Below are 14,972 nucleotides of genomic sequence, written 5' to 3'. Positions count from 1 at the left end.
GAGGACTCTTAGCTGGTCGACAGAATGAGTCACAGAGCCCCACGGACTCTGAAATTGCATCCACAACTCTGTGTGTAAGAAGAAGTGTGTGTTTTTCCAGAAGGGGGATCCACCGGTTTGGTGAGACTTTCTAAGAATCCATGCCCCTCCTCCAAAGGGTAAAGCAGAACAAAACCAACCAACCAAATAAAACCCCACTGAGTTTTTTATTTGGCAAAAGATGTGCTTGCTTTTGTGAGAGAATGGAAGCTGCTCTTATGAATGCTTGAAATGGGAACAGCCCCCACGGCCAGCATCTGGACACAACTGACCAGCCACAGATCCTGGGAAGCTCTGTAACATTTCCTTATTGTTTGGTTCTTACTGAGAGAGAATTAAGATTAATTTCTTAAGACTGCTTGATGTAAAATAAAACACCAGGCTGTTACCAAAGTAAAATCAGGGATGCTAGCATTTGATTTTTGCTATTGTGGCAAGTAAATTCCTTTGGGGGAGCTGGTTCCCAGGCTGGTGAGCTCCCTGGACTTGACGAAGGGGTGTCTGGAACCTGCCCTGGCAACCCGCCCCACTCCCACATCCTACAAGATTTGGCTAATTGGAAGGTCATTTCCTGCATTTTTTGATCCCCTCCTTCCACAGCTTGGTAAAATAAATCCAATAACTAAATAACTTCAATTGATCTTTCTAAAACAAGAACTGTGAAAGGAAATACCCTTGGAGATGAGAATTCTCTCAGACTTGAACTTTTTACAAACTGAGGTAACATTTCTTTAAAAAATGTTCTTAGTGGTGTCAAAAGAGAAACAGGATGTATATAAGGAAAGCATAATATATAAATATAAATAAACATACAATACATATAATATATTATGTATAATAGTACACCTACAACTAAAAGAATTCTTAGTTAAGAAGATGGTATTGGAAAAATCCTGCCCAAGGACTGGGTCAAAACGACTGATCTCCAGAGTTAGGTATCACATGGTTTTGACAAATGACATCCTTCTAATGTGAAAAGGCATTCCTGTGTCTTCTTGCTGGACAAAATATCATTAGATACTGAGTCAGTTCTGGGCAAAATGGTGACGCTACCTCAGGAGACCAGAAACTAGTATTTGGTGCCTGTAAATCCTGGCTCTGATCTTCATTTTTGCCAACTAAACTGTACTCGGCTGAAAACCTTTGTGAAGGGGTTTTGATTTCCCTTTCATCGTAGGATTTTGAGAGCTTTTTATCACTGTTACTTGTACTCGAAATAGGAGTGCAAAAGAAATCAAGGCAAAGTGCTGAAATGCACATATCTGTGAAATAATATTTTCTGTGTCGCTTAGGCACTTACAGAATTTCTACTGAAATATCACCCAAGAGTTTTATTTATCCGTCCACACACTGCCCTTATTATATCAAGAGCAAATCCCAGCACAAAATGCTGTGTGAATAGCCCTGAGATTGCAATGCTTAATTTCTGAGCTTCACCCTCAGTCTAAATAGCCTTTTATCCAGAGTTTTCAAAGGGGCTTCCAAACATTTGGAATTAAATGGAACTTTTTCTCATTCCTAGGACAGTGGTCCTCAGAGTGGGCTGCACCAGCGGTGGCCAGAACTTGTCAGGAGTACAAATTCTCCAGCCCCTCCCCAGACCTGCTCATCAGGAACTGTGCAGGTGGGGCTCAGTGTTCCGTGTTCCAACAGGCACCCCCGTCCCAGGTGATTCGGATGCTCACACCAGTTTGAGAGCCACTGGTCTAGGAGAGCAGAACTACAGAAACAGAGGAGTTAAATGACTGGAATATTCAATGGTCAGAGGTTGGAAAAGGTCACGGCCTTTTGATTTCTGTTCACTGTTTCTACTGCTGGGTTAATTTTCTTCTAAGCCATGGCTTTCCCAATGGACCAAGGGCTATAACTTTCCTCCTAAACTCATGGTTCACTTTTGGAACCCAGATACGCCTTCTAGGGAAACAGGCTCAACCTCAAGGCCGTATTTATTTTATCCAGGGAAAAGGGTTTAAACTGGTAAATTCATGGAGGAACTCCTAACACCGAGTAGTGGAAACACTACTAGGATGTCTTGGTCTTGTGACAATGGGGCACATGGAGCAGACGTGGAATTAAGGGCGCATCTTCTCCGTCTGCTTCAATGCAGAGCATCTGTTAAGATGAGCCTAAGTGAGGAAGTCAGCCAGCTCATCCCCAGAAATTAAAGCCAAGGGGTTAGAGTTCATACCAAATTTAAAAGTGACACCGTTCAAAACTCTGAAAACACTTACCTGTTTTGGCAGTGGATCTAGAAGATTACAGTCATAATAATAAAACATTAAAATAATGCATATTTGAATCTTTAACAGAGCAAGCCACCTGAAAGAAAAATAAATAAATAAAATCGGTGCTTGGTTGTGAAAGATGCATAATTATCTACCAATAAAGAGTATCTTTAAAGTGACACGTATTTCAGAGCAAATGTGCTCTTCTCTGTGGTGTAAACATTTACTAATGAAAGGACGGAGTAAGGAAGAACTGACTCTTTTCTTTTATGATTCCGTCCACTTCATTGGATGGTTGGGATGATTCAATTGCTTTAAAATGTATATAAAATCCCATCCAGTGGGAGCACTTAGTGAATGAGAGCCCAGGTCTTCCCCCTAAGTTTTGATCTGAGCTTTCCAGCGTGGTCACCATTAGCTATGTGTGACTACTTCAACTTAAATAAATCAAAATTAATCAAAAATTTAAAATTCAGTCCCTCGGTTGCACTTAACCATATCTCAAGTGGCCTTATGTGGCTAGTGGCCACCGTACTGAACAGCACATATTTAGAACATTTCCTTGGTCTCAGAAAGTTCCACTGGACACTCCTCTCTGATCAAGACCCTTACTGACCACTGGAAATTACTGCCTAAATGTTCTACAGGCACCACAAACTCCCCACAACTACCAAATTTAGTTTTCCTTTTGTAATCCCTCACTCAGCCTCCAGATTTTTTGATCATACACCTCTGATAATAAAATAAAATGCATACCCTACAATATATTGATACTCCTTTATTTGTAAATTATATATGCATATGGCTGTATTAGTTTATCATCTACTTTGTAAGACACATACAAATAGAAATTTAAAAACTGAGAAAACTGTAAATGAAATTCTGCTACTTTTCCTTGAGCTCTCCTCAGGGAAGGCAGATCACTTTAGGGGGAACGGCCCTTAATGAGCACAACATCAGAAGACTGACCATCGTCAGGACCCAGTCCTCTCCGGCACCCTCCCAGGCAAAACAGTTCCCCAGGCCCTCCCCTTATCCCTTATCTCCAGTCCCTCCGCTACGTCCCCAGTGAGGTCTTCATCATTTACGTCCTGGATTTCTGAATCACCTGGGCTTCCAGATTGGCTTCCCTGCTTCCCGTGTCACTTTTCTCCAGTCTATTCTTCATTCTACTGCGAGAATGAACTTTCTAAAACAGAAATTGATCACTGTTTCCTCATTTTACACACACAGACACAGATACACACACACACACACACACATATCCCAGCTGTCAATACGTCTCATTTCCTTCTAAATGCCACAGGAGAACACAGCCAGCCCTTGAAGACCTGCCCCCTACCCATCTCTCCAGCCTCCTCTCCCCCATAGCTCCTCCTTGAAACCCATGCTCTTGCCACACTGTACACTTGACATTCCCTGAGTGGTGACGCCCTCTGCTGCAAGCCCTTCCTTTCCCCCGAGGCTCAGTCTCCTCTGGAGGCAGTCCCCGATCTCCTGCTTGCTTCTGGGCTGAGGTGCCCTTCCTCTCCATCCTGTGGCTCTCTGTGCACTTTTCAGCCACAGCATCTATGGCAGTGAACTGTGATTGCTTGCTGGCCATCTCTCTCCGGGATCATACCGGTGGGCCCTAGCATAGCGCACAGTGCTCCTCTGGTGCCTAATAATGTTGACTGAGTAAATGAATAGATGTTGGAAGGTGATGGCTTCCATAAGGCAGATTCAATTTCCTTTCTTTTCCATCCTTTTCTCTGTTCCTATGGCACTTTTAATATCCCTCAACTAACAACCTTATTCCTACAACCTACTTTATTTCAGTTAATCATTTGTGATGTAAATTTAACCCTACATGCCTGTAAATGCTAAAGATAATTGATCCCATCCCTTGAGCGCGTCAAGGTCTATGAAATAGAACAACCCAACGTTTACTGATTCAGCTTAAATTAAGCAGCAATTCCAAAAAAAAAAAATTGTTAATTTGCAGGTTCAGAATTTCTCACGACTAAGTTTTTGTCAAACTTCTAACAAATGAGAATGTCCATGATAGAGTAACAGAAGTTCATGTTATTCTTCTGTCCTAAGTAACTCCAAAACTGGGCAAGATGCACAGTTATCGGATGAAAATCCCCAAGAGAAAGGAAAGAAGTGGGCTGAGACCTCCCGCTGCCCCAGCTTTCTGCCCGTGATGGTTTCCAGGCCACTGTGCAAGGAGAGGAACCCCCGCACAGACCTGACAGTCTCACTAAATTAGGGAGACAGCAATCAGTGTTCAGGCAAGTTAAATAGCCTAGGATTTGCAGGGAAGAGGAGCAGAGAGAGAGAGAGAGCTGCTCAGGGGTCTCACTGAGTATCTGGCCAAGTACCGATCTCTGCAGGAATGAGAGAAAACTATTGAGACAAAGAAGAAAGATGAAAAAAAAGCTACCGAGCAATGAGCAGAATGGTGCCCAGGGCTCACCCGAGACATGGAAGTCTGTTCCCACAAGCAAGAGTGGGAAGAGCTTCCAACACACAGACCACTGCGTAGAGTCCTTGAAAAGAGTGCTGCCTTAGTGGGATTGTATTATCGTAAATTAAATGCTACTCTGGACACACTCTAACAAGCTTAACAGCAAGTTTTGAGAATTTGTTTTTCTAAGCAACTACCTACATGCCGTTGTAAACCCTAAAACTAGGGAGAGATGTGGAAACGGCAGTCAACCATTTCATAGAGAATCTAAAGAAAAAAACATCTGAATATATCTGAAGGGAACTGGACACGGTGTGTCCATCACGGGCTATTTGAAAAGCTGAGGCCCCAGGGAAAACCATGGGTGGTACTGCGGAAAGTCCCCAAGGTTACCCCATACTCAGACTTTGAGAAGTGCGCTGATGGAGGGAGAGAGAGGGATCATGGAGTGAAACCAGCTCCTCTGGGACGGGAACTGCTGAGGCTAAAACCAAAGGAGGATGATTGTCCTGGGGCTGTTCTGCAGAGGAGACAAGCACAGCCCTACGTAGGGGAGTAAACAGGAAAAGGGGATTTTCTGGGACATGTTCAACTGAAATATTTTTCTCCTGGACCATGGGAAAATAAATATTTTATGCACAAAAATAATAGCTCTTATATTCTCCAAATTCAAATATTTGGATATTCTAGCAGAATAACTTCAATTATTCACTAAATAAAGTTAATTTTTTTTTGCAATGGTAAAAAAAAATTGTGGTTTCAAGCCTTTATTTACCATGTTACTGAATTTTGTTCGATGTCTAAAATGCCAGGGACAGACGTGCACACATCTGTGACACTAAAAGCTGACTGTACAAAGAAAACGAGCCTCATGCATCTGCACTTTTACAGAAGCTCCTCAGAAGCAGGCTGAGCTGTGTTCGTGTTAGGAATGTTTCCTTAATACTTCTAATGTCGAAACAGTGAAAATAATGAGGCATATTATTTACGACAGATTTATTTTTTTACACTTACAAGAGCAACATTATGTGTCTACAAATAAAGCTCACTGAAACACAAACATGTTGAATATTCCTTAAATTCTGAGTACTTGCATGTTTTTCCCATTTATAAATAAACGTTCAAGGAGTGCCACACGGATGCTGAGAATACAAAGTCCAACAAAACCTGGACTTTACCTCCCGCTGATGGTAAAGCACGTGAAGAGGTGGGAAAGGTAAGGACATAAGATAATGGTGGAAACAAAAGGGCGATGGAGATGAGGAGTCTGGAGCGAACACAGTGACCTGGAGTGATCAGCTCTACGCGGGGGTGACACCTGAGCCAGACCCTGATGGAGGAACAGACTTCAGATAAGGAGACGTGTTGCTGAGGGCATTCCAGACCCAGCCGAGAGCAAGAGAGAGGGGAGGGACGGACGCAGCATGGACATGGTGGTCAGAGGACAGCCGGCAGACCCTCTCGGGAGGGCGCGGTCAGATGTTCAGAAAGATGTATTTGTGTCAGATTTTGGAGAGTCTGGAGTTCCAGGCTGACGAGTTTGGCCTGCAGGCAGTAGTGCCAGAGTCTTAACAAGAAAGTATCAGTTAGAGACAGTTGTTCAAGGACAATTCATCTGCACATGGTCAGTAAGATGGGTTGATAGTAGAGATAAAAGTGCCTGGGGGGAAAGGGGAGGTCATGATGACCCGGTTTAGGAGGTGGGAGTGCACACAACAGACCAAAACTCGGGAGAGATAAAGAGTAACTCTTGATAAAATAGATAAACAACAAGGTCCTAATACACAGCACAGGGAACTACATTCAATGTCTTGTAATAACCTATAATAAAAAAGAATATATATATACATGCATGTGTGTGTGTGTGTGTATATATATATATAATATATATATATATATATATATATAACTGAATCACCATGCTGTACACCAGAAACTAACACAACATTGTAAACCAACTATACTTCAATTTAAAAAAAAACAGGGTGACTTAAAGCCAGGTGTCTAGGAGATCAGTGATACAGGGAAGAGAAGCAGAGAGTAACACAGGGACGCTAGGACTTGGGGTAAGTAACGATTTTAGTTTTAGATGCCTTGATTTTGAGACTGAATCCCTCCTTCACTTTTTAAAGGAACATCTCTCTCTCTCCTCTCCTACTAGAAGTCATCGCGGGCAGCACCAACATGGGCTGCAAAATGCCGCTGCTGCCAGGAGCAGGGGCTCTGAAGTATATTCCAAGTCACCACCAGCTGCAGCTTATGAAAATAGAATGATCTCGCCCTGGAATCCAGAGAAGGCGGCACACAGACATACTTCCCCAGGCATCCTTCATTGAAGCGTGGCTGTTTAAGTTAAAGGCGAAGGACCTGTCCCACTACCTCAGCCCCTTAAGAAATCTTATAGGAAAAGAAAGACAATCTGGTGACAGGAGGCAAAACCATCTAGAGCATGGAGGGCTTGTTCAGAGATCACTGGGCCCGCTCCCAGAGTTTCTGACTCAGTAGGTCTGGGGAAGGGCCCCTAGACTGGCGTTTTGTACGAGTTTCCATGTAACGTTACTACTTGTGGTCTGGCGGTCGTAGTTTTGAATCACTGATCTAGAGGAACTTGATAAAGCAGAAAGGGAAAAAAATGGCAAAAGATGTAGTTTATCAAACCTTTTGGTTTTAGCACACAAAATTAAAATTACCAAGAATACCTCAGCTGTGCAGGAAACATTATGGCTGGGGTACCAAACTTTTGATTGGGAGTGATGGTGCGGGCAAAATCCGGTAGGGTGAGCAGGTGGATGATGATATTAAATAAGGGAAACAAATCCAGAATAAAATGGGAAGAGAAGAAGATGATCAGGGTAGACTGGAAGAGAAAGAAAGAAAGAAAACGCATGAAAAACAGAAGAAAAGAGGATGAGATATTTAGAAGAAGGGGGGAAAAGGAGAGAAAGGTAAAGACAAAGTGAAGGGGAAAGATCTGGAGGTACTGGGGGCTTCTTGTCTTGAGATACTGTTTTCTGTCTCACTGGGAAGATGAGAACTGGATTCTAGCGGGAGTCGCCTCTGAGGGCACTGGTTTTCAGAGCTGGAACCAGTATTATTTTAATGGTGATCCTCCCAGAAGAAAGACTCCTGCATGTATGAGCTGTGAGCTAGCAATCGGGTACCTCTTTCTAAACCTTCTTATTCAAGAAAAGGGCAGAGGAATACCACTGGCTTCACTAAGATGAACTCCTCACCAAACAGAAACGATCTCGTAGTGGATCTTAAATTTCCGGCCTTCAGGAAAGATTTAAGAAGTGACGTTTGTTTTCGTTTTCTTTTGTGATATACCCAGAGTAAATGAAACTCAACCCCTTTACAAAGCACACGTTATTTAGAAAGCTATTCACTGATGTGGTTACAATATGTTAATACACTATTTTTCATGGAGTTCGACAAATCTTGAAAGGAAACTTTGGCTTTGAAGGAAATTAGAGATTACTTAGGATGCTTTTGGTTGCACGTGTCAGAAAATCCACTGGTTTCTGTACTGAAGGGAATGTATTGCCTCATATGCCTAAAAATCCCAGAGCCTCGGGCAGAGATCACTCCGACCGCTCAGTGACGGTACCAAGAAGCCAGTTCGCCTCTGCGGCTCTGCTCAACGGTTTATCGTCTCAAAATACCTGCTGACGGTTTCTGGGCCCAAGTGCTTCTTTATTCACATCCTACAGGGACTGATCATTTCGGACCCAGAGGTCTCAACAGAAACTTTCACTTGGTAGTCAACTGTACTGCTTAAAACACAAGCCAACACTGAAATCAATCTGCATGGGAAGGGAGGAAGGAGCATGGGGATGGTACATGAGGACTGGCTCAGGGACCACACAGGACCTCCTCTCCTACAGAGAGGGGGGTGGAATCAGCACTTCGCCATCCCAGGGGTCTCCAGATGAACATGAGGGTTGTTAGCAAAGGAGAAGACACCGGGTGATGGGGGGGATGATAACCGACAGGCAATACTGTGATATAGCCCAGTTTTAATTCCTCTTTTCCTAGGAACTAAAACTTTCAGAACAACAGACAGACCAAACTGATTAAAAAGCAATAACTTAGTTCAATGAGGGGAGAAAACCCATGAAAAACAAAAAAAAAGCAGTGGGGAGACTCCCAGCCCAAAGCGCCCTTTGTTTCCTGCACAGATAGAAATTCTTCGCGGGCACTCTGTGCGCCACAGCAGGGCCAGCCATCTATTTTGTAAATCAAAGGAAAAGAAGGTCTTCTCTGGAATTTTTGGAGCACAGAGGAACACGTTTTATTTTAGATGCACTTTGGCCTAAGTATCCAAAAAAATCACTCTTGAATTGCTGCTTCTGTTCTTGACAAACTTAAATCTTAGCCTCATAATGAAGTGTCAGAATGAAATGGCCGGGGAAGTAATGACTGCAATTTCGTCCATGGCTTCTGTGCTCCTTTGAGTGAGTCACTGGCCCTCAGGAAAGCAGAAAGAAGAGGGAAGCATGGCTAGAAGTTAATAAAGGATCTGGCAGCCTCTTTCAATCCTCAAGTTTACCACATCCACCCCTCCCACCCTCGCCCCTCTGCATCTGCCCTCCAGGATGTGTGCGTGTCATAGTGAGCCTGTTAGGAAATGGTTATATAAGCAAATCCAGTCCCTTCAGTTCTATTGATCAACCAGAGTTGAGGGGATGCGCGTGTTTATGTAACACATTCCTCAGAATAAACTCAACTGCAACTTCTCATGAATCCACGGGAACCTGAGTGTGCGTGCTCCTCTGAAGCCAGTGGCTATTTCTAAGTATAAAAGGGGAAAGCTAGTTACAGCCCTTCTCAAACACAAGATTGCACCAAGATATTTTACTGAATAAGGCACAGTTATTAAAATTACATGATCTTTAATATAAACATAAAGGGAACAACTGTAACTCAGAGCTTCACAAACCCCCAATATAGAGCTGCCTTGCTATCAATGGACATATAGGTCCATGACATTCCTATGAGCACTGAATTTTTTTCTCACTTCAACATTTGATACCACTGCCATTCAAAAAGGGATGTTTTCTTCTGTGCTGTTTATTGATTGTTCTCATCTAGTCCATTAAGCCTTCTCTAATGTCCCCTCCTCTGAATTCCTATGATGTACATGGGTCACCTGGCATTTCTCAAGTGCCATCTTACGCTGTGAAGTAGGGCTTGTCTTTCATGCTGCTACGTCACATCTCTCCAGCTCCATCAGAAGCAATTCCGGAAGGCTATGAGTCTTTGGGGTTCCCCGGTGTCTAACAAGGTGTCTTGAGTTAGACTATAGCTCCTTGAGGGAAGGTACTTCATCCATTATTTGGTTTTCCAAGGTCACTCCTAGAACTCTACCCTGACAGACAGCATCCACCTGATACATATTTATTGAATGAAAGGATAATCATATCAATACTAGGTGCTCAAGAGATCTTTGTTAGGTTGAATACTACTAACCTACCATCAGCTGGACCTATGCTTGAATTAATTTTCCAACAGCGATGTGATTTTCATTAGTGATTCAAGACAAGTCCATGCCTTTGTGGTCGACCGAGTACTGCCCTAGGCTACGTGACGAAACCAAGCACACCCAAAAAAGCAGAAACCACAGTTTCCACTCCCGAGGAATCCGTGCTTCATTCCCATTTCTCAAGGACTGCAGCCTTCCTCTTATTACACCCTCTTCTTATCCAAACATGCCTTTGTCGGGGGGGGGGCGGTACTCTTGCCAAAGATCAGGGCTATTGTTTTATACTGGAATTTAACCCATATCGGTTAGCCCAGTGACACAGCCAGCCAGGATCCTCTGGCAGAGATGGGAGAATCAGGGCTGTTGGCTTTGATGCACATTCCAGGGGGTGGGTATCGCAAGCACATCCTTGTCTGAGAGACACCTGCTCAGCGCTGGAAACCCCCTCCTGTCCTGTTCCTCCATCTGCATTCACCGTTTAAGAGGGGCACGTCCACTCTAATAAGACCCTTCATTTTGCGTGCTGCCATGGCTGACGATTCCAGTAGTTCCTGCCGCTCTCTCCTGTTTGTCTTTCTGCAAAACCACTGTACTTCTCCAGCCCTAGATTTACTGGGAAGAGCCCCCTTCTTGTGTGTACCCAGGAGCTTCCCGGCTACAGAGAAGTGCCTAGCGAGGCGTTCCTCTTCCAAATATATTTTTCAAACACCCATCGTTCAGAGGAGGAATTCCAGTCCTTCCATTCTGCTTTCTGGTTGGCAGCTGATGGAGCACTGAGTACTTATTTGGTAAATTCAGCAAAACCTTCTGTGTTCACTTGTGAGAGGGGCTCTCGGTGGCCTGAACTCCAAGGGGTGACAGCTGCCAGGCCCCAAGACTGTTTTCTTGACGAACATTGATGGTCAGCTACTTTGCAGGCAGCTTTCTCTGACTCACTGAGTATTTGGTACATGAGAAAATAAATTGGCTCACGGCATACAAACTCAGAATGGGTGCGATTTTTCTGGGGATTATACTAAGGGTCTGCGGGATTAAAGTTCTGGTGCAAAGATTTATCTCAGTATACACTGTCCAAATGAAGTCATTTGCTTTCTGGAACAATTTTCTGTTTGGTCTGGTTTTTTTTTTTTTTTAATGTTTCATGGGTTGGCTCTTTAAAATAAGTAACAGGAAAAATATGGACTATCAAAAACAGAAACTTAAAAGAAAACTAAACTAAGGAGGTTTTAAAAAAATTATGTCATATTTATCCAACACGCATATTTGAGCTATAATTATGGTTACATGACATATATCTTGCCACATCTCAGACTCAAAGATTTTCAGAGGAAAACTTAACATCTTGTCCCCCAGGTTGCTCCTGCTCCTCATCTCCCTACTTCTAACACCTCTTCCAGACACCTAGATTCAAAGCCACGGTCTTCAAATCCTTCCTCTCAACTGACCACCATTTCTAAGCATTTTCCAAATCGGGTAGATTCCACCACTCCACGTCTCTCTCGTGAGCTTTAGCACAACTGTATAACCTAAGACATGCCCCACCCTAGCCCATCCTACCCAAAACTTTTTAACATTTCACGAGTGCCTCGTGAGCTGTGGACCAAGGCATACAGGGGCCTTTCTGGTTGGGCTGATGTAACTTTTCAGTCTTTCCTCCTGCCACTACTTGTAATCTGGCCCTAGTGTCAGTGAAACCGTAAGCCCTAACCTGTGGACCGCTGTACTTAACAATCCTTTGCCCAGTTTTCTCAATCTGCAAATTCGTCCAACTCTTCAAAGATCACTCTCCACAGAAAACCTAAGATCACCCCGACCACAGACATCCTGTCTCTGGAATCTCCGCCGTGTGGTGCTCGGCCACCTCTCATCCTGGGTTCCTTGCAGTTATTTACAAACTCGGGACCGTCCCTGGCTTCTCCAAGATAGCATCTGAGGGCTGAGAGCGTCTCACTCTTGTCTGAAGCTTCTGCGCTACCCAGGACACTGCCTGACATGCAGTAAGAGCTCAGCACCTTGAGACATGTAGTTTCTTTATCAATAATGGACTGCTGATTGAGCTGAAATGCCACGGTCCCCTCTGCTGTACCCATTACTGCCGAACTCAAGCCAATGTCCACCAGCCTCGAAGGCCACTGCAGTCGTGTCATAACAGCCCCTCTAAGAAGCCAGAGTCATCAGTTAGTCCTCGACCGTTGGCCCACACTACACGCCTCTCTGCAAAACATTTCAGTTCTTGGTTCAAAATACTTCTAGCCCCATTCCAAAGATGCTTATAATGAACTCTTTAGTTGCAACTGGGAATATATGAAAAGGGACCTGACAGGTAATCTCGAAGGTTTTTAGAAGAGCTGCTCTTAGAACATTGATATCAGCAGGTGATAAAAATAATAAATGTGTTACGGATTTAAGAACTGCTTTTCTAAAGTAAGAATGACATGAGAAGACGGGTGAGCGGGATGGGTTTTGTAGTCTTTGCTGGTTTTTGTTTGATAGACTATTCCCTTAAGTATCAACTCAGGAGTTTTTTGGTGGGTGTGTCAGCTTTCAGATCTGACTGATGAGACCTCCAACTCAAACTGCCTTAAAAAAAATAAGCACTTATCACCTACACATTATATATAATACATATCACTTCTAAAAGTAAAGAACATTTATTATCTAACATAACAGGGAGTAGGGCAGCTCCTCAAAACTGATGATTCAGTGGCACGTGACATCTCACGGACCGGGCCCCTTCCCTGCCCCTACTCCGCTGGCCGCAGCCTCCACACCACGCTGGAGCTTGCTCCGTTTGGCCTTGCTGCTGGCACCTGCTTGCTTGTTTACTTCCAGCGACCTAACCTGACCGTGGAGGAAAAACGTCTCTCCTCTTCATCTGATTGGCCAGTGTCGGACAAGAACCTACCCCAGGACAAATAACCAGCCCCAGGGAAACACCAGGCACCATTTTGCTTCCCCTTGTGGCTTCTAGAACAACTTCTCAGAGGGAAGATAGAACTTCCATGGTGGGCTAAGATTAATTAAAACCACGTTGGGGGATGTATCAATTATGAAAAGCAAATTGATATTATAAAACATGAAACAAAAGAGGGGTAGAACGGACACTGTGGAGTAAGTCATTATTGCAAATACAGAATGGTGTCACCGTTCAAACAACGAAGATGACGGACTTTAGAAACTACAGTTTTTCCAATATAGAACTTAGGATTTGTATGTTCACCAAGTAAGACTTTGTTACAAGCAGGTACCAACATTTCTCCAACAGAACCATCACCAGTGAGGAAATGGGGTTTCTTTAATGTTGTGTGTAAGTTTTATGAGGCCCAGTGCTCTGTTCCTAATGCTTAGCAGAGGGCCTGGCACGCCTGAGATGTTCAAACAAGTTTCTTCTTGAATAAATAAACAGTAAATAATTTGCACTAGAACAGGGCATCACACTGAAGAGGAGTCCTGGCTGCTAGATTAATTTAACTCTAAAAGATGTCAAACGCAAGTTTTTATAGACCCAAAACAAACTCAATAAACAAACACCACTCAGCATGCTGCTGCGATGCTGCAAGATAAAGATGTTCCATGACCCCAGCAAACGTCTGTGCTAACATTGCTGTAAAGAAATATTATACTTCTGTCTTTATCCTTAAAACAGGTCGCATTCAAAAAAAACCACTTCACATTACACTTACATCAAAGCTGAGCATTTGAAACACAGACCTGGCTTTCATGTGGCCGCTGCAACTGTGACATTGTCTTCTCAGGAGGTCTCCTATCAGAAGCCACTTTAGACATCCCCCCAGAGACATCGCACACCACGACAGGCCACCCGCACAGAGCGTGGACTCCTCGATCCCCTGCTGTTTGGAGGGATTCAGCCTAAGCTCTCCCCCTCTGAGCCCTCATCTTTCTGTGGACCTTCTGGATAAACGGGGCCCAGCTGCCTCACTGACCTTCCAGGACATTGGTACTTCCCGCTCCCGAACGCCACGAAGCAGTCCAAGAAAGCGCGCTTCTCTAAAGTTGCCTTTTTCCAACGTTCCTGTGGGAAGAAAGCATTTTTTTCCCCCAAATCAGCCTTATATAAATAAGCTTAACTTTATTTCTCTAGGCTAAAAATGACCTGGACAGCTAATCCTTGCATATAAAGTTGCAGGGTTGTTGGTAATTTTTTCCAACCTGTTATTAATATCAGCCACAATTATGTTTTGGGAACGTGAACTCATAAGTAAGAAAGTTTAACAAGAATTTTCTTAAGTGGCAAAAGTAGGTGATAATGTAAATCAACCACAGAATGGACCTCAGAAGAGGAAGAATATTTATAATAAGGCCTCGGGCTCCATCACAAAATTGCCCTTGGTAATAAATTTTGTAACAGGACACTGACAGCCCTGCCTGTTGGAGAAAGCTTGGTTTGCACAATGAATACATCTGGATGCCAGTTTCGACAGTTCTACCTAAAGGCAGAGGATGGACTAAACGACCTTTTAAGATTCTATTTAGCCCTGTAACTCCCTAATTCCAAGAAACAGTAGGACACAGTTTTCATTTGCTTCATTTTTATTTTTTGGACTCCATGGAAACCAAATGCCTAAGGAACATGAAGTAAGCCTTCTATCAGAACGAAGCACATTTACTTTCACATGTCCTGCTGGTTTCCCACAAAAATTTACTTTAAAAAGTTGGTGAAGCTTATTCCAAAGACTTTTTCTACCTGATGTGGCAACGTTATAGCATCTATATTGCAAATCTTATCTGTGCTTTGTAGCCTTAGGTACGAGAGAAA

At 43.5% G+C, this 14,972-nt stretch overlaps 1 protein-coding gene across 3 annotated transcripts in view; it reads right to left on the bottom strand.

Moving 5' to 3' along the window:
- The window catches only part of CYP39A1 (cytochrome P450 family 39 subfamily A member 1), a 57,881-nt gene that overhangs the window by 1,573 nt on the left and 41,336 nt on the right, over window positions 1-14,972 (bottom strand). For all 3 annotated transcript variants that reach the window (XM_072944870.1, XM_006201935.4, XM_072944871.1), the window contains 2 exons: window positions 14,140-14,228; window positions 2,271-2,358 (listed from right to left, as the gene is read on the bottom strand). In XM_072944870.1, coding sequence (XP_072800971.1) covers window positions 2,271-2,358; window positions 14,140-14,228 — 177 coding nt within the window. The remainder of the gene's footprint in view (window positions 1-2,270; window positions 2,359-14,139; window positions 14,229-14,972) is intronic.

Source organism: Vicugna pacos, chromosome 20, assembly GCF_048564905.1.
Source record: "Vicugna pacos chromosome 20, VicPac4, whole genome shotgun sequence".
NCBI classification, from domain to species: Eukaryota; Metazoa; Chordata; class Mammalia; order Artiodactyla; family Camelidae; genus Vicugna; species Vicugna pacos.
The sequence above is the reverse complement of the archived record's forward strand: the minus strand, read 5'-3'. Positions and strand labels throughout refer to the sequence as shown.